At 35.9% G+C, this 24,598-nt stretch overlaps 4 protein-coding genes across 9 annotated transcripts in view; 2 read left to right on the top strand and 2 right to left on the bottom strand.

The window, feature by feature from the left end:
• The window catches only part of lilli (lilliputian), a 96,841-nt gene extending 86,544 nt beyond the window's left edge, over window positions 1-10,297 (bottom strand). The window contains exons 1-2 of one of the 6 annotated variants that reach the window (XM_068294722.1): window positions 9,891-10,297; window positions 4,372-5,759 (exon numbers count right to left, since the gene is read on the bottom strand). In XM_068294722.1, the coding sequence (XP_068150823.1) occupies window positions 4,372-4,406 (35 nt within the window). In that variant the 5' untranslated portion in view covers window positions 4,407-5,759; window positions 9,891-10,297. Of the gene's footprint in view, window positions 1-4,371; window positions 5,760-7,694; window positions 7,938-9,890 lie in introns of those variants that run through there. The other 5 variants (XM_068294717.1, XM_068294720.1, XM_068294718.1 and 2 more) reach the window with 5 other exon arrangements.
• A 262-nt stretch (window positions 10,298-10,559) lies between these two features.
• LOC137580619 (dnaJ homolog subfamily C member 28) lies at window positions 10,560-12,252 on the top strand. Its single transcript, XM_068294725.1, has 3 exons — window positions 10,560-10,715; window positions 10,857-11,004; window positions 11,067-12,252. Exons 2-3 carry the CDS (start codon window positions 10,900-10,902, stop codon window positions 12,054-12,056), a joined length of 1,095 nt encoding a protein of 364 aa, XP_068150826.1. The 5' UTR covers window positions 10,560-10,715; window positions 10,857-10,899; the 3' UTR covers window positions 12,057-12,252.
• A 218-nt stretch (window positions 12,253-12,470) lies between these two features.
• Window positions 12,471-24,481, bottom strand: Gart (trifunctional purine biosynthetic protein adenosine-3 Gart). Its single transcript, XM_068294724.1, has 7 exons — window positions 24,022-24,481; window positions 17,311-17,558; window positions 16,598-17,247; window positions 16,308-16,533; window positions 15,676-16,097; window positions 14,560-15,612; window positions 12,471-14,084 (listed from the first exon to the last, which is right to left on the bottom strand). Exons 1-7 carry the CDS (start codon window positions 24,196-24,198, stop codon window positions 12,784-12,786), a joined length of 4,077 nt encoding a protein of 1,358 aa, XP_068150825.1. The 5' UTR covers window positions 24,199-24,481; the 3' UTR covers window positions 12,471-12,783.
• On the top strand, window positions 21,252-21,857 carry Pcp (Pupal cuticle protein). Its single transcript, XM_068294697.1, has 2 exons — window positions 21,252-21,263; window positions 21,315-21,857. The coding sequence occupies exons 1-2, from the start codon at window positions 21,252-21,254 to the stop codon at window positions 21,855-21,857; spliced, it is 555 nt and encodes a 184-aa protein (XP_068150798.1).
• Window positions 24,482-24,598: the final 117 nt, after the last annotated feature.

Below are 24,598 nucleotides of genomic sequence, written 5' to 3'. Positions count from 1 at the left end.
AATAAATTAGTAAAAACAGCTAGATTTTGCGTTCAGTGTTGGTTGACAGAGTTCGATTTAAGTCTCGCTTTCTATAAAATGAAAAATAATATATTCTTTCGAGCAATATTCGTCTACTCTGGCACATGGCTATGCATATTTAAGTGATTCTCAACAATTCTCTGCTTGAGCCAGTGTGCATAAAGCAACATATACATAATTGTAATGAATGATTTCTTTGAATAACCTTCTGCCGCATTCATACTCACACACACCTACCAATTGGTTTTCCCCATCCATTCATAAACTATTGACCTACACACCTAATTGATATGCCAAACGTATAGTCAACAATCAGAAATGAGAATGGCAAAGAAGAAGAAACAGACACAAAATGAACAGAAGGAAAAGAAAAATCTCTCAAGGGAGTTTGTCTTTTTATGTTGAAATTATACATTTTATTATGTCACACAAAATGCAAAAGGAGACAAACTAAACACAGTCATTCCCTCCAGTTCCCAGTAACAGTTCCCGGCCCAGCCCCAGCTCCAATCCCCAATCTTAGCTACCAGTCAGACCATAAATCAGCAACAGTTAGGACACAATACAACGAGGAAGTGGAGCAACAACTCTCAGATGGCTTGAGGGGGATGAGGGGAAGTCATTGAGCGGAGGTAATTCCTAGCCATTTTGTATGCAAAAGCGAACAAGGTGGAAAATAGAAAGCGAAAAGTTTTATGGCTTGGCTTTTATTGCTAAAAGGACCAAAATGCGATGCGGAGAGGAAGGTCCGGGGTGTGATTTTATACATGGTGAGGGGGGAATGGAAAGAAACATCTTCTGGATATGTAATTTTCATACCTTCTAAAAATTTACCCAGAAACAAAGGAGACACAAACAACAACAACAAACACAGCAGGGTTTGGGCTGGGCTGGTCTTGGTCTGGCATTGAGAGGAAAAAAGAAAGACAGAGAGGGGCAAAAAAGTAAAGGATTTGCTCCCCACATGACAGATGTTCACAATTCATGAGGGTGCTGCACAAAAACGGCCAGAGAGAATGAGATAGAGAGAGAGAGAGAGAGCAGAAGAGACTCCATCTCTCTCTCATCATTTGGTAGAGGCAACCAAATTGTTTTATGTCTATCGATAAAGTAAATCACTTCCCCCGTTTGCACTTTGTTTGCGAAAATAATTCGCTCGACGTACTTTACTCTTGTGCTTCTTCTTCTTCTTGACGTACTTGTTGTACGTCCTTCGTCCTTTTTTTGTATAGACACACACACATTGGCGATGTGGTCCGTCTCTTTATTTAATGACCCAATGTCCAAAACCAAACGACGAAAAATCTGAGCGACAATTGGCACGTGTTGGGACTTTTGATGTCAAACTACCACATAGATGGATGGACGAATGGAAGGATGGATAAGTGTGTGTATGGGAGATGATTTCAGTAAACAAAAGCTCAAACAAAAATTCAAAAGCATCAGAGAGAGAGAGAGTGAGAGAGAACGGAATGACAAACAAACAAATGCTTAAGAGAGAGAATTCCAATTATAACAACAATTGTTGCTATGGATATCGACTTACCCTTAATAATTATTTCACCCTATACTGATAAAAACCATTCTGAAAAGATTCAAATAGATTTTTTCAACAAAATTTTAACTAGCAAAGCATTATAAATGAATAATTTTAGAAATTCTTTGATTTTTTATAATATTTGGAATACTTCTAATCGAAAGAGAGAACGTGAGAAAGCAGTGTTTAGACAAATGGAAGAGTTGGGTTAAAATGCAAGTTTCAGTGTTTCAATGTATTGGCATTGGTATTGCAGTATTGGTAAACGTTAAATTACGAAACGATCCGCGAGTTGATTGAAAAACAGTTAGTTCAGTTAGGTTCAGCTAATGGCTAGCATTGCCAAAGTCAGCGTCTTTGATATAAATCTATAATTTTCCTCATGTTCTAAATTATATAACTGGTTTAAGTTTATCAATTTGAGCTGATGCCACATTCACTTAGCCATTCATAACTGCCACACTCCCACACACAAAAACCCCATGTAAACCAGAGGAAATTTAAATATTTTAACATTTGTAATCTTATACAAAAGAAAAGAAAATTTGCAAATGATAGAAAGGTCGCCTAAAGGGTCTCGTCGGCGCAGAGACACAGAGGCAAACACACACACACACTCACACATAAAAGAAGGGGAAGAGACCAATATTTGCAGTTAGTCGGTAGGTGGAAAAAGTATAAGGCCAAAATGTTGCCGGAGATGGAAAGTAGGCGAAACCCAACCAACGCAAAAACCAAAAACTACAAAATAAACGAAAAACCTGCAGTCGGAGAGAGTAGCGTGGTAGATGGAGATGGGGCAGGGGAGTTACTCTTTCCCCCAACTAGTGCAAACCGCGCACTAGACACACATTAAAATTTCAATTTAAGAGAAATTAAAATTTTATCAGTTTGTTGAGCGTGCCAGAGCCAAAAAGAGAGCCACCTCAACCAACTAGAAGCCACTAAAACAACAAACATTTTATATAGAAGCAAAAGTCATAAAATGTGACCAAAAATGAAATCAAAGAGCTCAAACTGAAAGTGAAAATCAAATCAAATTTTCCGACAAATTTATAGTCACGTAGACGGTGAAGAACTGTTTTCCAGTCTCGACTATTTGGCCATAAAATTGGAAAAATATAATGGGAATAATAATAAATCCAAAATGCATTAATTGTAATAATAAGTGGCACCTAAATTATTGTCTATAAAAGAGATAATAAAGGTCAAGGTAAGTCAAGTACACTGATATTGAATCATTTCGAATTAAAGTTCAACTTTTGCCAAAAAATAATTTTGCAAATGTTAACTCTAGACTCCAAGTTTAAGGTGTTGGATCAATAAGAAAATACTTATACAAATTTTGATACAATCAAGACGGAATCCACCGATTAACTTCCAAATTAACCGACTTTTTAACCTCTTACTTGGATCGCCGAAATTTCTACAAGTTGAGACCCCCGCCCACCAACTCTAGGCCGCCGCTCTGCATCCCACAACTTATGTAAAATACGAGAAAAGGGTGCCTCCTTACATGTCCCTTTCCTGCCGCCGCTTCATCAAGGCAAAAGAAATCTGTTATGGTTAAACTTTTGAGCGCTACAAGAGAGAAAAAAAATTGGTAGTTGGTTGTTTTTTTTCGACAAATTGCAGCGAAAAGTGCACACAATGGTTTAGCCATGGGGAAACAGTGCGTGGAGACGGCAAAAAAAAAAAAAAAAAACTTGGATTTTTCTTCAACTTTAGGTGGGTCGGTCGTCCGACCAACGAAAAGATGGCCAAGAAAGGAGACGAAGGTAGAAGAGAAGAACAAGATGATGGTCGACAACAACAAAAAAAAGAGCGAAATGAAAACCGCAAACTTGGCAGTACCAGTAGCTCTCTTTCGCTCTGTTTATTGCACATGGCGCTAAAAGCAACTTGGGGACCGACTCAGACTCATGCTTTTCGGTGCCTCAGCCTTCGCCTCCTCTGACAGTCTTTTTCTTTACTTTTCTTTCTTTTCTTTTCTTTTTTCTTTGCAGTAAATGTGGGCGTACAATTTTCAATTATACATTTTAGTGGTTTGACAATAAAGAAAAAATAAATATATACATATATACATATTTATATACATATAACAGAAACGATGAGTAGTAAAAAAATGTAGCATAAAATATAAGAAGTTTTTCTTGTGCCAAAAGTAAGTAAATTTTCTCTAAAGTTTAGTTTTAAACTAAATAGACATATGTACATACATATACTTTTTAGACTATCCCCCAAACTGTGTTTAGGCGATTTCATAAACACATGTGTGTAAAATTTATTATTATTTCTTTCTGTTTGTGTTGTCTAATCTAATCAGAACTCTTAATCGTTTTCATGAAATGTACATATGTGGGTCATATTTGAAATTTTGCTTTGTCTATCGATTATGCAATTTTTAAATACCACTTGAGCAAAATTTCCGCTCTTGAAAGAGGCATCTCTAAAATATCGTAAGTGTCGAAGGGTAATCTCATTGGACAAACATAATCCATAACATGTCCTTTAAAAATGAAATGCAATACTAGAAATCATCAAGAAACGATTCCTTTGACGCTTCATAACATAATATATTATGGCGTTCCCAAACTGGTTCGTTTTTAATTTGATTTAAATTTAAACTAGCACCTATTTCAAAAGTTTGCCCTTAAACAATCCAAAAGCATAAACAAACTATTTGTGTCCTTTTGCTAAGATTCTTTTCCAGGTAAATGTTCATGTTTGTATTTCTTTAAACTATATCGATGTTTGAAACAAATTAAAATGTAAAAAGAAAATAGAATATGTTTGTTTGGCTCTGAACTTACCGTGGTTTTGTTAATTTTTTCATATGTATATCCATAATAATCCGTCGTAATGAATGTTGTGGGATGCCCGGCTGAGTGTTTGGTGTTGTTGTTGTTTTTTTCGAGTAGTTTTGGTTTTAGCCGCTGCTTTCACCCACAAACTACAAAACCAAACTAAACCAAAACTAAAAAAAAAAAAAAAAAAACCGGAATCAATTGGAACGGATTTTTTCCTCTACATATCTAGAGGCGGCGCTGCTACACAGATTATTCTCTTTTTTTTTAGATTGAGTTCTTCCTTAGATTTGCCTTAGGCATATATGTATATATCCTTTTTTGGCGGGGCAGATGAGGACACTAAAGGAGTTGAAGATGTAAGTAGTTAGCCACCGCATGTGTTGTTGTTGTTGCTGGAGTTGTTGCTGTTGTTGGCAGGTTATTAGCATTACCGAATGCGTTGTTTACTGTAAATTTTGGTATAACATTTAACAATATAATTAATAATTAATTATAATTTGTTGATTTTTCTTTTTGCTTATCTCATTTTTTTTTTTGTGAATTAGAAATTAATTTATTAATATTGCTCGGATTCGCTGTTTTGTTGTTGTTGATGATGAGGTTGTTGTAGTTGTTGTTGTTGTCTTTTCAAGTAGGGATCATTGCCATGGGGCTGCTGTTGTTGGGAAGAATTTGTTGTGTTGTTGTAATTATTTAAGCACTTGGGGAGCATTGCAAAAATTTCATATGCATTATCTGAATTGATTTTAATCTAAGAAATATATATATATATATATGCATTCATATATATATAATAGGATAATAATATAATTTGCACTTTTTTCTTTAACTTTTCGTAATAATTTTTATATAATTTTCTTCTTTATTTAAAGTAAATTTGCTAAAGTAATTCCGTTGAAGCTGCGCATGGTATAAAATGTTACTTGTTACTTATCAGAAGATTTATATATGTATAAGATATATGCATGTGTATATATATTAGTGTTATATATCATGTATGTATATAGCTTGATCTCGCTTCGACTACTACATGTGAGAATTGATTGCACCGTTAGAGAACTTAACGCACTTTGAGAGAGTTGAAAGCGATTATGTTTTGTTTATTTTCATCGGTTAATGTTATTGGATGTATGTATATATGATGTATATGTGTTTGCAGCTACTGGAAGGCTTTACTTGTTTAATTATAGGCTTTTATATTTCAAAAAAGATTTCTATTATTATTATATTAAAGCTAATTGCTACGATGTTTAGAATGTTGTATATTTTCGGTGTTTATCGAATAGATTTTATTTTTTATATATTTTTGTGTGTTTTTTTCAAAAACTTTTTTGGATTAATTTTAGAATTATTGCTTGTTTAGTTGTTGTTTTTGTTGATTATATGAGGCGCTGAAAATTAAGCAAATGAATTATCGTGATCGAATACCTATGCTTTGTGTCAAAAGTTCTTTATAGGCAGTTTGAGTATAGCCCTTAGCTAAGTTTAGGTTAATTCCATTTTTATCGGAATATGTGCCAGATTTTTCCCTATGGAAAATTATATACAAATATGTCATTATCTATATATACATATGTATGATGTATATAAATATATCACATTGATATCCATGAAAAGTTCTTTTTATACCCTTGCAGAGGGTATTATAAAATTGGTCAGATGTTTGTAACGCACAGAAGGAGACGTTTCCGACCCCATAAAGTATATATATTCTTGATCAGCATGAGAAGCTAAGTCGATATAGCCATGTCCGTCTGTCCGTCTGTCCGTCGGTGCGTACGCGTTTTACTCAGCCATCTTAAGAGCTATCGGGATGAAATTTTTTTTGGGAGCTTTTTTTTTACCCGGGTGAGATAAAGTATGAAAATCTTTGGGATCGGACTACTATATCATATAGCTCTGGAACAAAAATTTTTGCAAAAATTGGAGTATCCCCATGAAATTCACCAATATAATAGAATTTGATATAAAATCTCAGATCCCAAAATTTGACCCTGATCGGATAAATAGAACACAAGTTACAGTCTATATAAATCGGTTCAATCGCTGCCGGCAGCTCTGCTTGCTGCCTACTACGTCATCATCAAATCAACAGAGCACATGCGTACACACACAGACGCAACGCTACATAAACTGTATGTGTATGCGTGCGTTGCTTTGCTTAGGGAATGAGGGAAGAAGAAGAACAAATTGTACATAGTATGAAGAGTAAAATTGTTTTGTTTGTATATTAATGAATTGAGTTGCAGAAAACAAATTTTGAACATGTGAAATTATTATTGTCAAGGACTGCAAGGGTATATAAACTTCGGCATAGCCGAATTTAACTTCTTTGATATTTTTATATAAAGAATGCGGCGACGCATGTGTGCTCATTAATTGCTTTCTCTCTCTTTCTTATAAATTCTCTCTTGCTCTCTTTCTGAATATATGTATCTCTTTACTTGCTCTCCCCTAACAGCTGTTGATCACAATTGCAGCGAACAGCGTACACACATGCTCTCTCTCTCTCTCCTACGTGCGCGCAATGGCAACCTTGTGGCGGCGACTAAAGCAGCAGCTGCTGCGCGCAATTGCAACGTTGATGGAAAAACAGCAGGTGTTAAACTAAAAATCTCAAAACACACTCACAGAGAGAAACACTAATAAGATGGAGGAGGAGGGGGAGGAGAGAAGCAGTAACAAAAACAACAAAAATTACGTTTTCCATTCATTCATTGTTGTTGTGGTTGTTGTTGTAAACGAGGCAAAGGGCAACGCACGCATTTTTTCTGGCTTTGCCTAACATCACATTAAAGCAGCCAGCAGTTGAAGAAGAAGCACAGTTCCGTTATGCCAAGAGCAACTACTTATACGTAAAAGTGTTGGATCGAGAGGGGGAAACGCAAGCAAGTGCAGTTTGAAAGTCGCATTTCACTTTTTTTATTTGGTGTTTCTCTCTATTTCATATCCGTGTTTTTTTTTTATATATAAAAATGAAAAGACAACATAACAAAAAAACAAGAAAAAAAGGGCGAAAAAAGCGAAATTTTTCAAATGCTTTGCTAATTAATTTCAATAAAATTTAAATAAATGCTCAATGTGTGTGCGGGAAAGAGAAGAAACAAGAGAGATGGCAACAGCGTGTATTTAACAAGGTGGCGGGGGGGCAGGAGGAGGGTGGGTTGAGATTTAGGGTTAGATTAGATGATAAAGGCTGGTGGGTGGGGGTACACGGAAACGGCTCCAAACAACAACGACAACGAGAACAACGCGGTGTGTTCGATTAATTTAATTTACTGTTACACTTTATTTTTATTATTTTCATTTGAGAAATGGGAACTTACATATTTGATCTTAATTTATTTAAACTTTTGCTAATATATACATATTTTTTTTAATGCTTTTCCATTTTCACTTCTTGCATCACTTATTGCACTTTATTTGCTTGGAAAAAATTTCACTATATCTTCACTTCATTTCTTTTTCATATTTTTGTTTTATATATTATAATTTTTGCTTATTTTTTGTTAATTTGTTTCATTAGCGGCGCGGCGACGGCAAATTTTGATTATTTTTTTAACCGCGCGACGGCGTTGGCTTGAAGTTTAACGGTGAACTAAACCAAAAGAGAGTATATTCGCTGTAAAGAGTAAAAAATTCGCCTCGACTCGATGCAACAACAACAATGGAGTCGAATCTCAGACAGACAAAGAGAGCATGACACTGAGAGAGTGAGAGAGCGCGAAAATGAGGCAAATTTTATTAATTTTTTTCATTCCGTTTTTTTGAAATTATTTATTTCTCTGGCATTTTCTCAATGCGCATGCTTGAGAGTTTGCGACCGAGAGAGAGAGCGACAATAGAGAGAAAAAGAAACAGCAGCTGTTAAATAAACCGAAATCAAATTTAACAGCGACTTTAGATGATTACATTAACTATGTTAAATAGAGATTAATTTAAATAAGAAAGAAAGTCTAATACAAATTATGTCAATTTTTTTTTAGCAATAAATATAAAATGTTATAAATAAAAGAGCAGCAGCAGAAGTTAAGATGAAAAGAGAAAACAAAGGGGGGAAGTAGAGAAGGCAATAAGTCTTCTTCTTCTGCTGCTAGTGTTGCCAATGCATTGGAATTTGAAACCGTGCAAACCAAAGGGAAACAGCCACAACAAACAAAACAAAAACAACAACAACTCTTTTTACTACGTTTACTAGTCACTTGTACTCCCGCCCCCGACATAACATATGTATGTACATACAGACATACATACATATCTTCCTCTTCTTCTGTGGATTTGATTTCATGAATCAATTTGACGGCGTACATTTAATTCCCATTGCCGTCTTAGCCATCCTGATTTCAAGTTCAATACATATAAATACTATATACATATGTACGTATGTACAAATGTACATAAAAACAAGCTTACTATTAATAATTATCCCGATGTAAGCAAATGCCTTACATAAATAAAGTAATTTACATACATACATATGTAAATAAATCATGGAATTTTATTGCATAAGATTTAATGCATTTTGAGTAAAGTACTATCTTCATTTATCCTATATTCTTATGTATGTATGTATGTACATATCTTGGAAAGAATTTTACTAAATTTTGCAAACTAATTTTAAATAAATGAATACATATTTGAACATCGATCAATCGCGATCAATTATTATATGTATTTTTAAATAGAAAACTCATAAAAATCTATCAAATTCAGAGCAAAAGTTAGCTATTGATTTCATCAATCAATTGAGAAAAACAAAAACAAAAAAAAATCATTCGCAAATTTCCCTTTTGTTTTTACTTTTTAAGTGCAAGTTTTCTTCTTTTCTTCAATAAGAAATTCGTTTTGTATTTGTGTGTGTGTGTGGGCTATCGGAATGTCCGCTGTCAAGCAATTAAAACAAAATCTTATCAGAATTGCACCCTCAAGGTGTGTGTGTTTGTGGTTGCCCCCAACTCCTGATTGTTCACTCAAAGCTAATAAGAAAATGAAATAAAAATAAATGAATAAATAATTGAATTGAATACAGGCAACACTAAAAATGGCTGATAAAGGTAAAAGCCAATTTTATTTTTTGCAACAGATAAAATTCAAAACCACAAACAACCAAAAACAGCGTTAGACAAAAACAAATCAAACACAATGACAACTAAAGAGCGCGCGAGAGAGCGGCTTGTTCGTCTGGCATTTGACGTTTATTACTATGTGGTTGTTGTTGTTTTTTCTTTTGCCTTTGCGCGCGAATTCGCTGCGCATAGCAAATTAAAATTAATTTTTTTTTCTCCGTTTTGTTTTTGGGCATGCCAGAGAATTAATTTCTTTTGCTTTTCTTTTTTACTTTTATAACGGCGTGGCGGGAGAGAGTGGGAGAACGACTGTCACTGAGAGCCTGCGAGAGAGGGAGAGTATTGAAAGAAAGAGAGCACCATGAGGGGGAGCGGAAAGGAGGGGGCCACTGCCATTTCGAACTTTTGACACATTTTGTTTATAACAATTGAGTTTTCTGTGTGTGTTTTACTTACCTTTTACGTTTTCTTTCTTTTCGATTTACTTTGCATGACTTTTAACAGAAATACCCACACACACATATGCATTTGTGCTCATTTTGTTGTTGTTGTTTGCTGTGCTGGGAGTATGTTTTTCATTAATATTGTTGTTATTAACATAAGCCACATCTCCTTATTTTTGTTTTCTTGTTGCACAATTTAAATAGGCTGAGGTTTCTTGTGTTGTTTTATTAACTTTTTAATCACAAAATCACATACGCCAACTGCAGCAGCAGCAGTCAAAGTCACACACACGCACACACACACAGCAACTAGTAATTCTGCTGTGCGAACGAGACAACATTAGAGGCATTGCTTACGAAAAAAATTTTCTAAGTTTTTTTTCATTTGCCTTTTTTGTATTTTGTTTTTTTTTTATTATTTATTTATTAAACTAAATGTTTCATTTCTTCATTTCGCACCGTCACTTGCCACACGGCCTCATAATGGGCTAACTAAAGTGTTGTCTTTACTTTTTTTGCGTATTTAGTTTTGTTTTTGTTTTCGAATTTGTACGGGAGATTTTTTATTTGTTTTTATTTGGTTCGTTTAGTGGTGGGCATGTTTGAGTTGCACCCGTTATAATGGGTTCGATTGCTTTCGATAGTTTTCGAACCTCCTCAAACCTGCTCACGATTCAACAGCTGTGCTCTTGAATTTTAAAAACCACAAATTTAATAAAATTAATTTTAAACTTTTAAAATTTATAAATGTGGAAAAAAAATAAACAAACTTCTTAATATTAAAATAAAAAAAACAAAAATCAACTGAAATTACTGTTAACTGAAAAATTGCGTATGCGTATGTGCCCCCTTCTAATTAATTTATTTAGTTTTGTTGCAGATTGTTATACTAGAAAAACTTAACTTAAAATTGTTAATAATATGAAACAACAAACACATCAATGTAGTATTGATATTCTTGTTCATGTTAATTAAATAGGAAACTCTGACGAGTAAGTTGAAATATCAGAGACTAAAAAACGATGATGCTACAATTAAAGGCTGGAAATCTGCTGGGCAGTTTTATATTAAAATCCAATTTGATATCCCAGAGGACAATACATATGAAACGTCGTGATGTCTATCAGGTAAACCATCAAAAGTTGTCCTTGCATTGTTTTTTCTAATTATATAATCCTCGCGATTCTAGGAATGTTTTCGCATTTTGGGTGTTCATGAATCCGCAGACCAGGATACCGTACGTTTGGCCTATTTGGATTTGGTTAAACGTGTTCACCCCGATGCGGACACCACGGAAGCAAGCATCGAGCGGTTCCAGGAAGTGGATGAGGCTTTCAAAACATTACAGGAGAAATTTGCCAAAGGTCGCCGTAATATACAGGAGAATGAAGAGGACGATATGGAATTTGATATTAAACATACGGCTCCACAGCATCGTCAATATCTATCCAATGATGGCATCGGTGTGGGAACACCCTTTCAACGTCAGAAGCAGTATCAACAGGTGCGTGCCATGAAGGCCCAGGAAAGGGTTTTGGAACATCGTCTGGAGAAAGCAGCTGCCGGTGAAGCTACGCTAATGCAGAAAGGTGGCAAATATTATGGGAAGCATGCCATTAAAACAAAATATGGCTTTGAGCGGGTTGTCGAAGATCTCATCCAAGAGGCTATGTCCAAAGGAGACTTCAATAACTTGAGTGGTTCTGGCAAACCCTTATCGTCAACCCAATCGCAGAATCCCTATTTGGATTTTACCACACACAAGTTGAATAAAATTATGTTAGACAATGGTTTCACACCCGAATGGATATCTCTTAGCAAGGATATACGAGATGCAGTGGATCAACTGAAGGAAAAAATACGTTCAGAGCGCATCTACTACAGTGAATGGCCATTACAATGTCCCAAAGAACAGTCCGAATGGCAATCCTTCGCCGACCAGCATGAAGAGGAATGTCAACAAATCAATAAACTAATAGATAAATATAACTTAATTGTACCCATAATGGATAAACAATTCTTTCGCCTACGTCTGCATACGATGGCAGAGAGAATATTCAAGGAAGCCGATTTGCAGCGTCAAGTAAAACGTCCCAATAAAATATCCAAGGATAATAATACTCAGAATACTCCCAATACTGATGGTGGCCATTTCTTTTCCCTTTTTGGTTTTCTATAAACTACTGCTAGTCGGTGAACTTAGCTGTGACATGCAACAATTTGGTGATAATAGTTTGTAGTTTTCTAATTTGAAATTGTGTTAAATAAATAAAACAATCATAAGATCATATATTTTTATACCCTTGCAAAAGGGTTACATCTGGTCAGAAGTGCAGAAAACATGAAATCTTATATATGTATATTATACTAGTAAATATATACTAAATTATAGTTATGCCAAATTTTTTAAGGATCGGACTACTAAGCATCGCTTAAAAATGATCTTTTAAATGGATAAGATTTGTCATAAAATGTAAGTTTTATTAATTTAATATACTTACTGCGAACTGGAACTAAATCCCATTAAAATCGGGTAACTATATCATATATATTAAATTTGTAAGAGGATACAAAACTTCGCGTACTGTCAAAGTTGGTTAAATCAAATCAAATGTTGTAAATTTTATTCAAATTTATATTGTTGTATATTTCTTATAAAAGATTATTGAGTTTTGTCGTTTAATATTACGAGTTGTAGTTAATAAATAACAAGACTGACTGTTAAATATTTTATTTTAGTCACATGGAACAACAACCTCCATACGATCTTAAAATCGATTTCTATCTTTTTGTTTTTTTTTTGAAAAATTAATATATGTATATTCGTGTCGCTTTTCAAGAGTCCTCAGTCAGAATTGTTAATTAATAGTCACTTTTTTTACATAAACCTAAACCTGTAAAATCGGTTATTGCTCCTTGCTTAGGCACTTTCCGTCTGGACCCAATTGTACGGCGCCACTGGCTAACAGAGCCAAGGCACGCGGGAAGGCCCAATGTTCGGCTTGATGAATACGTTGGGTCAATGCATCGACATCGTCGTTGGGTAAAATGGGTACAGAAGCCTGCAATAAAATAGCTCCAGTGTCGACACCTTCATCCACAAAGTGGACAGTGCAACCGGATTCTTTTTCACCCGCCTCCAAGGCCTGTCGTTGAACATTTAGTCCTGGGTACTTGGGCAACAGAGATGGATGAATATTGATGAGTCGCCCCCGCCAAGTGCGAACGAAGGGTACACTAAGAACTCGCATGAAACCGGCCAAACAAACAATATCCACATTAGCTGCCTGCAAATGGCGCGTAAGTTCAGCATCGTAATCTTCACGAGTGGGGAAATCCTTGTGAGAAATGGTCAGTGAGGGAATACCACAGCGGGCAGCTCGTTCTAGACCCAAAACGCCTGCCTTATTACTTATGACCAACACAATATCGGCATGAACACATTGAGACGAGTCACGTGAGGCATCAATGAGGGCCTGAAGATTACTGCCAGTGCCAGAGATTAGGACGGCAACGCGTCGTCGGGGTTTGGCCATAAGCTTTTGAGTTCTGGCCAGAGCGGCATCGAAATTCTGAACATAAACTTGCGGTTTCTTTGGTTCTTTGCGAAGCGTTACCTCTCCCACAACCACTGCACGTTGAGGATAACGCAATTCGTTTAGAACATTCTCTGCGTCTTTGCAATTGACCACCAAAATCAAACCCAATCCACAATTATAGGTCCTTTGCAATTCTGTGGCTGTAATATTTCCTGCTTTCGCCAACCAGGCAAAAACTGGAGGCAATTGATAACGATTCGCATCCAAACGTACAGCCAACTCCTTGCGTAAAACTCTTGGTATATTCTCACTTAGACCACCGCCTGTAATATGAGCCAATGCCTTTATACCATGATTAGGTCTGCCCAAAAGTGTGGACAAGGCTTTGATATAAATTTTTGTAGGCACCAAGAGCTCTTCGCCCAATGTCTTTTGACTGAAAGGCGATGGATCATCGACGGTGAGGCCAACACGTTTTAGGACGGCATGAACCAAACTGAAGCCGTTGCTATGCACTCCCGACGAAGGCAATCCAATGAGCACATCACCTGGTTGTATATCCTCTAGACGCGGCAGAATACCAGAACGTTCTGCTATGCCAAGAGCAAAACCAGCCAAATCATAGACTTGTGGCTCATAAAGCAATGGTAGAGCGGCATTATGGGAAACTGAAACGATTTAGAGTAGGGAATATTTATAACAGGACAAAACTAAACTCTAGTCTAGGGTCACTCATTAAATTGTTTATTCGTTGCCTTCCTTATTATTTGCTTCACCTGTTTATTGACCCAATTGTTCTTTGACTCACTTGTTCATTGCTTCACTTGTTCATTGACTCTATTGTTCTTTAACTCCTTTGGTTTATTATTCTATTTTAAGTTCTGTTAAAACAGTTCATGGTGGACTTAGTTGTCCTGGAACAATTGTGAAAATGACCTAACAAAGGTGTAAGCAAGTGAGCAACTAAACTTTTTCAATCTTGTTTTAGTCATTCAACAACTGTTCAAGTCTGTGATCAAGTGAGTAAGAAACTAAGCAAATGAGTTTACAAGAGAACGAGTAATTAGGTGAGCGACTCATGGAACTTATTCACTCTTAAAAAAGTGATCATTGCATTATATATTTGCTATATCACCTGCTTACCTATGAAACTACTGTTTGCTTGCCTTGTCCCTTCTAGAACACCATTTGCCACTTCTATGGCCAGTTTCTCATTCCATTTGCCGCATGCATAATAGCTGGAGAAGCTAAAGGGCTCAGCGCCATTGCAGAGTATATCATTGACACACATGGCCACTAGATCGATGCCAACACTACCATTTCGTCCAGTTTGTTGGGCAATTTTCAATTTCGTTCCTACACCATCGGTACCAAGTATAAGAATCGGATCCTTGTATTGTGCAGGAATGCGTGTCAAACGACGTCCCGCAACATTTGTGAAACAATCCGAACGTACGGGTATCTCAAGATCTTTTTCGGAAATTTCCATCAATTCTGGTGACAGTTTTCTATCCCCTTGACCCAGACCTCCAAAAGGTTTTGCCATACGTTCCAATTGATCTTCAAAGTTACGCACTTGCAGAAGTGAAGTGGCTGTCTGAGAACGCTGTAGTACGCCCAGGACTTTTGCCCCTGGCAATGATTTGCGCCATAGTTGACTACTCTGTGGCAGGACCACAACCATTCCAATGCCACAATTATGATTCTCAAGCAATGATTGAGCACTCCATTTCAATTGTCCAGCCAACCAAGCGAAAATTTGTGGAATAGGTACAGCTCCAAAGTCTAGTGTTAGCTCATAACCAGCGGGTAATAGACGACGTACATCGTTAAGTAGGCCATGGGTTATATGCACCAAAGCCTTTATCTCATTCCCGGCCTGTAAGTGTGGCAGCAATTGTTGCACATAGACTTGTGTAGGTGTGGCCAAAACCTGAGCCAAACTCAAGCCATCAGCACCACCTTCGACGGGTGAACGTTGCTTAAGATCAATTTTAGCAGCTTTCAATTGGGTAAGTAAGTCATTGAAGCCAGCACAATGTAGACCCGACGCAGGTAAACCAACAACCAAATCTCCAGGTTGATAGAGATCAAAACGCGGCAAAATTTTAGATGATTCCACAACACCCACACAATAGCCGGCCATATCGTGTTGTCCTTGCGTATACAATGAAGGCATTTCAGCAGTTTCGCCACCTAAAATTACAATTAATTTCATTTCAATAACTGAATATTTAAGGTAAGATCCTTTTAACTGACCAACTAAAGCGCAACGTGCATCACGACAACCATCAGCCATGCCCTTAATCAATTGCGCTGCCAATGGTACTTGCAATTTGCCGCAAGCTATATAATCCAGAAATGCAACCGGTTCGGCTCCCAGTTCTAGCAGGTCATTTGCACATGTGGCAAAGAGATCATAGCCCACATTCTCATAGAGTTCATGCTGCAGGGCCAATTCAATTTTAGCTCCCACTCCTTGGGTAACTTCAGCAATCACTGGTTCCTTGTAGGCAAGTTCCTTCAGACGAAACAGACCGCCAAAGCCTCCCAAGCCGCCTAATACCCCAGGTCTTTGAGTGCCACGGGATAGGGGCTTAATGCGTTGAACCAAGGCATCGCCAGCATCAATATCGACACCGCTGTCCTTATAGCTAAGCGAGGGAGCCGAAGCCAAGGCCCTAATTGGGTTACAGAAAGAGGCAGAGTATATTAGCGTTGGATTAAGTTTTTATTCCTAATGAGAACCATTTTATTAAGTAGAGATATTCAAAGAGGATATCTACTCCTCTATATGATGAATATGATCAAATGTGTAAAGTTTTAAGTACTTTAGCTTTATTCCTTGAATGATTAAGGTTAAATGGATTGAGTCTCAAATTTGCATTTACATTTTGACAGCCTTTTGGGCAATGTCCGTGCGATATTGTGCACCAGCTCCAGAAAATTTGATACCCGCCGCCAATTTCGTGGCTTGACTTGCTGCCACCTTTAGGCTTGAATCTAAAGCAATTGCAATCAGGACGCGACCGCCATTGGTCTGCGGTTCATTCTGGGCATTAACAGAGAGACCGCTATGGAAAACCAATTGAGTTGAGGTGTTGGCAGTTGGGAGACCTAGGACAAAAAAAAACAAAATAGACATAAGACATCTTTTTGAGTTGAGTTGAGTTAAGCTTACCAGTGATTTGACATCCCTTGGTCGAGGTCTCTGGATACCCGGCACTGGCGAGAATGACACCAACAGCGTTAACACCATTTTGCCATTGTAAAGTTAATTTATCCAATTCTCCTTTACAACATGCCTGCATGACCTCAAAGAGATCAGAGTCTAGCAAGGGGAGTATCACTTGCGTTTCAGGATCACCAAAGCGGCAGTTGAACTCCAATACGCGGGGTCCATCGCGTGTCAGCATCAGACCCGCATAGAGTACACCTTGATATGAGATTCGTTCCTTTGCCAAACCCTGGACAGCTCGCTCGAGTACAGCTCTTTGGACCAAATCCAAAGCTGGTTGACTTATCAACGGACATGGACAATAGGCACCCATTCCTCCGGTATTGGGTCCATTATCACCATCGGCCAAACGCTTATGATCCTGTGCTGGTAACATGGCTCGCACACTCTTACCATCTGTGAAGGCCAATACGGATATTTCCTCACCCTCTAGCAGTTCTTCCACCACCAAAGTAGCCCCGGCCTGACCATACTTTAGTTGTCCCAATATCTCGTCCACCGCCTGGCATGCTTCCTCTATATTGGCAGCAACCACAACACCTTTACCAGCCGCCAAGCCAGCAGCTTTAACCACCAAAGCCTGATATGGAGCACTGTTTGAGCAAAAGATATCGATTTAGTCACAGGCAAAGATCTTATTATACTCTTGCTCTTACCTTCTTATAAATGCTTTAGCTTTTTCCGTATCCGTGAAACTTTCGTAGCGTGCCGTTGGTATTCCATGACGCAACATAAAGTCCTTGGCCCATTTTTTGTCGGCTTCAATTTGAGCGCCCTGTTTGCCAGGGCCAAAACAGGGTATGCCCGCTTTTTGCAAAACATCACCAAGGCCCAAAGCTAAAGGATCTTCAGGTCCAACAATAACCAGGGATATATCATTGAGCTTGCTCCACTTGGCTATACCCTGCAATTGCAAGAACAAATAAAGAATCAATATAATATTCAAAAACGAGTTTTTTTTTTTTTAATACATATGTCTTTGAAAGGGTGCGCCTTTGCCCCTAATGCTATGCAATGGTTTGGATGCTTTCAGTTTTTTTAACAAATTCTTAACTATATGATGTCGAGAATTATGCTGCCTATTGCATACCCTAGGGGGCAAAGACTTAGATTTACAAATTTCAAAGCACAAAAAAAACAAGCTTTTAGTGGCTTAGCTTGGGAAATCCTTCACATTATCTAAGCTAATTCACAGACTTTCTTAACAGATATTTAACCATTTAAATTTTTTATATTAAAGAAGAAAAATCACAATGTTATGCATTACCATGAATAATACATAATAACTTTAGATCTTTTATCTTTTTTATTATAATTTTAATTATATAATTGGGTGATTTAGAGTCTTCAAATGATAATTTATTGTTCTTAATAAAACCAGGTCAGAATTGACAACAACATTCCAGATCAGTCAGTCTCTCGCTCTTTAAGCTGGCAATCCCCAAAAAAAGTCAGCAATAATGGAACCGGTTCCATCATCAATTTGTCGCCAAAAAATATTAAATGCCTTCCTAATTGTTTTGCCATTAGACTAAGACCGAACGGTGGAGGTTTGGCTTCAGGTGCATTGTCTTGCACTTAATCAGAATTTCAAATTAAACTGACTAAGGCGGCAGCTATGTATGTATCATGTCAATAAACCAGGCCCTGATGAAAATGATCCGGTTTTGCGGTAAATTTAAAATATTGGAGCGTGTGATTTCGATTCTAATTTGAATTGGCGCCAACTTTGCGACTAAAAACCGTCGCAATTGCAATATCATCGACGTTCCAGAACATTTAGCACATTCATACCTCATCATCCTTCCGATCCCGCCTCCTCCCCCATCTCATTTCATTCTTGTGATTGTCGCCGAGTTCAAGATCGTTCACACGAATCAGCTGCTAAATAAGAGAGCTTCAAAATTTGATAACTTAATTCAGAGCGACGACTTTTTGAAAACCCTGTAAACTCAAGAAGTAATAAAGAATCATGGCTAGTTGACCCTTAGTGGTCAAAATAAATATATTGTTAATATTAAAACATATTTTCTGCATAAATTGACTAGACTTCAGCTAAGGAGACCTTAGAAAGTGTTTTAAAAAGCTTTTCATGTCATTGTAAGCTATGCTTATTCTTTTTTGCTTTGCTTTCTTGTAATTCTCAACTAGTTATAGCATTATGATAAAGCTATTTCGTAGTCTTTAGCAAAGATGATAATAAAACTTTAAAACTGATTCTGAAAAAAAGCTAAACAGGTAATCAGAACCCATAATATGCCCTTCTATCAACTAAATGTAGGGTACATAAATATTTGATATCTTTATTAAGGCATTTTTCTTTATTTTTTTTTGGTAAACCCGGCCAAGGTTTTAATTTCCCGTAACGAAGGTCAAGCGAAAGGCAACAAAAAAAAAAGATAAGTATTAAATTTTTTTGGTTTTTGTATTTTGTTAAAGTTCTCTGACCACTTGCCAAATTTGGTTAGAACGTTGTTCGTCTTTATGCTTTACAGAGTGAGCAAATGATTTACTGTATTATATGCAAATTAACTGATGTATGTAGATTCTTGGCGGAGGGGGAGCGAAAAAGAATGTTGCCAAAACACCAAAAAATGAAAAGAAAAGAAGAAATATTTTGCTTGCGGATTAAAGTTGAAAATTAGATACGCTTTGGTGAATTAGTAAGAAAACGGATTTAACTAAAATCTGAGAATGATATGAACTAATTGAATCAGTTGAGAGAATAGTTTATAGTTAGATTGATGATTGCATGGACAAAATAAATAAAACCATTACGAGTCAAGAAACTATCAAGGACTTAATTTGGAAATTAAAATATTCAAAATGCAGCAATTAATTGATATTGCTAAATGTGTTATTATATTTAATGATTCAGACTAATAACTAAAGCATATTAGAAAGAATATATTAAAAAGTGGAAATTGTGGCGGATGCCCGGAGCAGAAGGTAGGAAAATAATAATCAAAAATTATAAATTATTTCGATATCCATGACAGATTTCTCAACCGATCTACAAAAAAAAAAAACTTAGATCTGGTTTCGCTACTGTTGGAAATCTAAATATATAATCTTGATATGTACATTATGTATTTTTGATATATATTCAACTACAAATTTAACACAAACTCAATAAAATTATATCTTTAATATATATTATATATTACACTGGTGTACAAAAATTAATTTCATCAAGTGAGGCTTAAAAATTAAGACTACTTTTTAGTACCTTAAGGTTGAGAAACATAAAAATGTAAACCTTTAACTTACTTTGAATTAGGTCAAATTAAAGGTTATATTGATCCCGGGTTAAAAAAAAATGATTAAAATTGCTTAAAGTCAAAATATTGTAAGTAATTTTCTGCTTAATAAAGCAGATGAAGGAAAAATAAGCAACAAGGATATCGGAGAGACGAGAAAAGTCTCAGAAATGGAAACTTAAAGAGAGTAAAAATAAAAAAGAAACATAAAAAAAATTGAATTTTAAACTTATAATGCAAAAAAAAAGGTATTCAGAAACTTTGTTAGTTTATTGATGTTAATTTGTTAGATTAAGTTTTTATACAACAAAATTTAGTTTGTGTTAAACCGAAGTGCTTATTAGATATAGAGATATATCGTTTCAAAAATTTCAAAAACCAACAAGAAAGTCGAACCTATTTACTTGAGCGGCACTGTACTTACGAAAATCTCAAGCAAGTGCCTAAAAAACTTAAACACTTTTCCGATTTTTTAAAAAACGGTGCCTAAAAATCGATTGTTCTTTTTGTGTTTTATGATTTAAGACATTTCTTAAAAAAATTACGTTGTTAATTAGTGTTACTTAATTAATTTAAAGGTACCTACTGAATGGAAATGAAATCGAATCCAAAAAAGGATTTATTGGGTTTTTTTTTTTCATTCCTCTCCATGAAAGTTGTTAATGAATTTTGAGTACATTCAGAGTTGACAAATATTAAAAGCATTTAAATCGAGTTCAATGATCTTTGACCGATTCCAAATTATATCCCGAATCAAGGCAATATGAGGATATACATAACTACATATATCTTTATATATATTCAAGATCAGCCACAATACATATAAAAATGTAAGTGCCCTAACCTTCGAGTAGGGCATAATAAACACACTAAAAACCATTCACGAAAAATTTTTGCTTAATTCTTTTTTTTTTGTCTTTTCTGTTAATCTTTTCTTCTTTTTTATATATCTTTGGTTTTTTTTTTTTGTTTTGTTTTAAGGCAAACCCACACTTTAGGAATTGCAGCACCGACAAATACCTATATAAAATAATACTTATAAGAAATAAAATCATTTTATTTATGACTGACTCTACAGATGACGATGATGTGGATGATGATGATGACGAGCAGAGCAGAGCAGAGCTTCGATTCCATTCTTGTTGTTGTCGGAACTGGGTTTCCGAGACAACGACAAGAAGAATGCCAAAAAAAGAAGCAAAAAAACAATGAATTTTTGTGGGTATAAAAACGAAAGCATTCAATTCACTCAGCAAACAGTTGAAATCGAGACTTTAAAGCAGCTGGAGCTAAGGGAAGAAACCCCAAAAAAAAAAAAAAAAAAAAAAAAAATTAATATGGAATCGCTTGTAAGATGAATAAATTAAAAAACAAACTCCATTTCGATTTCAAATTAAAAGAAATATTTTTTTGTTTTCAAATTACAGTTCAATCTTTTAGTTTTATTGTGTGGCGTTCAATTGCTATATGGTGCATATATACCCGATTCGGATAGGAATACCAGAACTCTGCAAAATGAACTTCAAGTGCAAAAAGATGGCAATTATCGTTATGCATATGAGACATCGAATGGCATACAAGCCTCCCAATCGGGTTTGGGTGGCATCTCGGTGCAAGGTGGTTCCAGTTATATATCCCCAGAGGGCGAGCAGATAAGTGTCCGTTATGTGGCCGATGAATATGGCTATCATCCAGTGGGTGATCATATACCCAAAGTTCCGGATTACATTCTAAGGGCCTTGGAGTACATACGCACACATCCCTATCAGGTGAAGGATTACTACACGGGTGAATTGAAAACAGTTGCTCATGATGCAGCTGCCTTCAATGTCTACACAAGGAATATTGAAGAAGCAACAACACCAAGAACAAGACCAAATACGACACCGAAAACGATCTATCTAACGCATCCACCACCCACAACGAATCATTTGAGACGCTGAGGAGACCAGGGTTAGGGGGAAACACAAAACAAAATGTAAATTCTTCTCTTCTTCGTTTTAAACAATTAATTAAAAATAATAAATAGAAGTGCTAAGCAAACCGTAAGCTACAAACAACAACAACAACAACTACAAAGCGTATTAATTGCAAATGGTTTTTGTTTATATCAAGTCTGGTTTGATCGCCTCAAAAGTCGCTAATGTGATTTGGCCGTAATATGATCTAACGGAGGAATTTGAGATCAATCAAGTTGGTAGTGGAATAGAGGAGGGGGAAACGGCGGTGTAAAGGGTGTGTTCTGATGAAATTTTTTAATTATTTATTGTTTCACTTTACGTTTGATAAACATTAACAAACGAGTTTCATTCACATGCATTTCCATTTAAGTGCTTAAATATTATTAAATATTTATTTCATATCAAATTACTGCTTAAATATTAATTACTTTTAATTTGAAGGAACTTCAAATCATTAAAACCAGTAGCAACTGTTTTAGCAACTACTTTGAAAGCTTATGGAATTTGCTATTAGATTAATTCCGAAAAACTTCAGTCTTAATCCTTAAAGAGAGTCTATACATATAATAAATTTAGTGTAAAAGATGGTTATTTAATTCGTAGAATTTTACATATTAATATGTTAATCATTTTCAAAATGCTTGCTTTCGCGTATAGTTTAATGATGGATATTTCGATATTTCGACCTTAAAAAAGTAGATAAAGCATCATCAGTTAAATCGATATGGCCATGTCTGTCTGTATTACAGAAGCTAAAGCCGCAAAATTTTCACAACATTAAGACAACTTCCTTTCTGACTTTTCACCAATTTTTAAGTTGTCGCCAATGTAAAATATAATTTACATAATTTTGATTCTAAAACTTGATTCGAGAAGACGTTTATGTGAGAATATATCCCAGGATAAAATGAGGATTTCAGGAGTAAGTAACAATATCTATTTTTTCTTTAACTATTTTGGATATCAAACTGAATCTCCTTACCGAAAGGTTTAAGGGGAAGCAAATTGTAAACCTTCTCGAAACCGCGTTTTTTGAACATACGCCAAAAAGTACAGCCCACAATTCTGAAACGATTTTCTAGTCCTAGTCTTGACCATATTCAGAAATTTCAGTTTCTTTTGTACCCTTTTTTTACACTAAACTGAGAAGAAAGTCAATTATTATTAAATTCTTTATCTGCTCAGGATCATCCATCCCGCTAAAGCTTAAAAGGCCGAGAACTTTTCAAACCGCCCTCGAACCGAGGAAAATTTGTTTATTTTTTGTCAGTTCAATTTGTTTTTAATTCAACAAACAAAACCTAATTCAATTTTTTTTCCAAAAGTGTCCGGACAATAGGATACCAAGAAGAGACCCTTAATAGAAATATTCTTAATAAATTCCGTTGAAGCAAAGCTTTATTCTTTGATAAAAGTATTGAACTTGTTCACCTCTCAAATACAGTTATACTCTTAGAGTAAATAAAAAGGCTTTATAAAATTTATATTTGAATTTTTGTTAAAACAAATTTAAAATGCCAGCCAAGGCATCGAAACATTTGCCAGCGGAAAGAATACAGTGCACCTAATCAAATGAACATCCGAAGAATATAAAAATAAAAAAACGGAAATACATACATATTGTATGTATATATATGCAGATCAATAGGAGTAATAATATTAAGACTATGTCAAAGGAACCCCGCTTTTAATGTCATATTAAGCGGATGTTGCAGTAACTCAAATGGAAAGAGGAAAACTATTTGTAAGTCGATCGTTAAAATGCTTCTCTGTGTGTTACCAACCGCTAGTGATAACGTATACATTCCTAGTGGGCGAGAGGGTATAAAGAATAACCGATTAGCAGCAATCACAATCTGATTGCAGTGATCTTTGGCAGCGCAAAAAAAAAGGTTGCGATGCTGTGCAATCTTGTCCCCAGCCACTTGGCTTATAATCTCAAAGAATTCGAGATCAGATCATAAAAATTTAGCAAGAGAAGCCATAAAAACGAATTAGCAACAAAAAAACAGCTGGAGACACCGCAAACAAACAAGAGAGTCTCAATTATCCAAGGCACACACACACACACTGACACAGAAATCAGCATTATCAACTCATCCCCCCGAAAGCGAAGGTTAAGTCGAGGTCATAGATAGAGACTCACCTCAAAATCCTTTGGATCCAATATTTTGGCAATTAAATTTTCACATTTTTCCACTTGGCCAATGCCAAAGCTGCCAGGTAAAGCATAAATACGAGATACCGCCTTCGATTGCGATAATTTCCAGCAAATGGCATGTTCCCGTCCTCCACTACCGATAACTAAGACGCGCTGTGACATTTTTTTGTAGTTTGTTTAATAAAAAATATTCAACGAAATATTTTAATCACGTTTTTGGCCTATGTTTTGTTATTTTTCTTTATAAAACGTTATACCGCCCACGTGTTGATTTTTTCAAGAGCGAGAGCGTGAGAGATTGCCAGCGTGAGAGAGCAGACACAAAAAACACACACAAACGGTAAAAGCACAGCTTTATGCTCTCTCTTTGTTTATATTTTTTGTTTTTTCTTCTTTTTATGATCAGCACCGTTCGACGTTTCGCTTTCAACTGAAATCTGGAATTGAAATGGATTAATTTTTATGTTTATATGAAGCTCTAGGCCTAGCTAGGTGACTTTTTACGTATGTATGTATAGGCGACGGCCCACACTCACTGTTCCCCCTGTCTATCAACCAACAT

Source organism: Drosophila tropicalis, unplaced genomic scaffold (assembly GCF_018151085.1).
Source record: "Drosophila tropicalis isolate 14030-0801.00 unplaced genomic scaffold, ASM1815108v1 contig_845, whole genome shotgun sequence".
Taxonomy (NCBI): domain Eukaryota; kingdom Metazoa; phylum Arthropoda; class Insecta; order Diptera; family Drosophilidae; genus Drosophila; species Drosophila tropicalis.
This window is presented reverse-complemented; position numbering and strand designations above follow the sequence as displayed.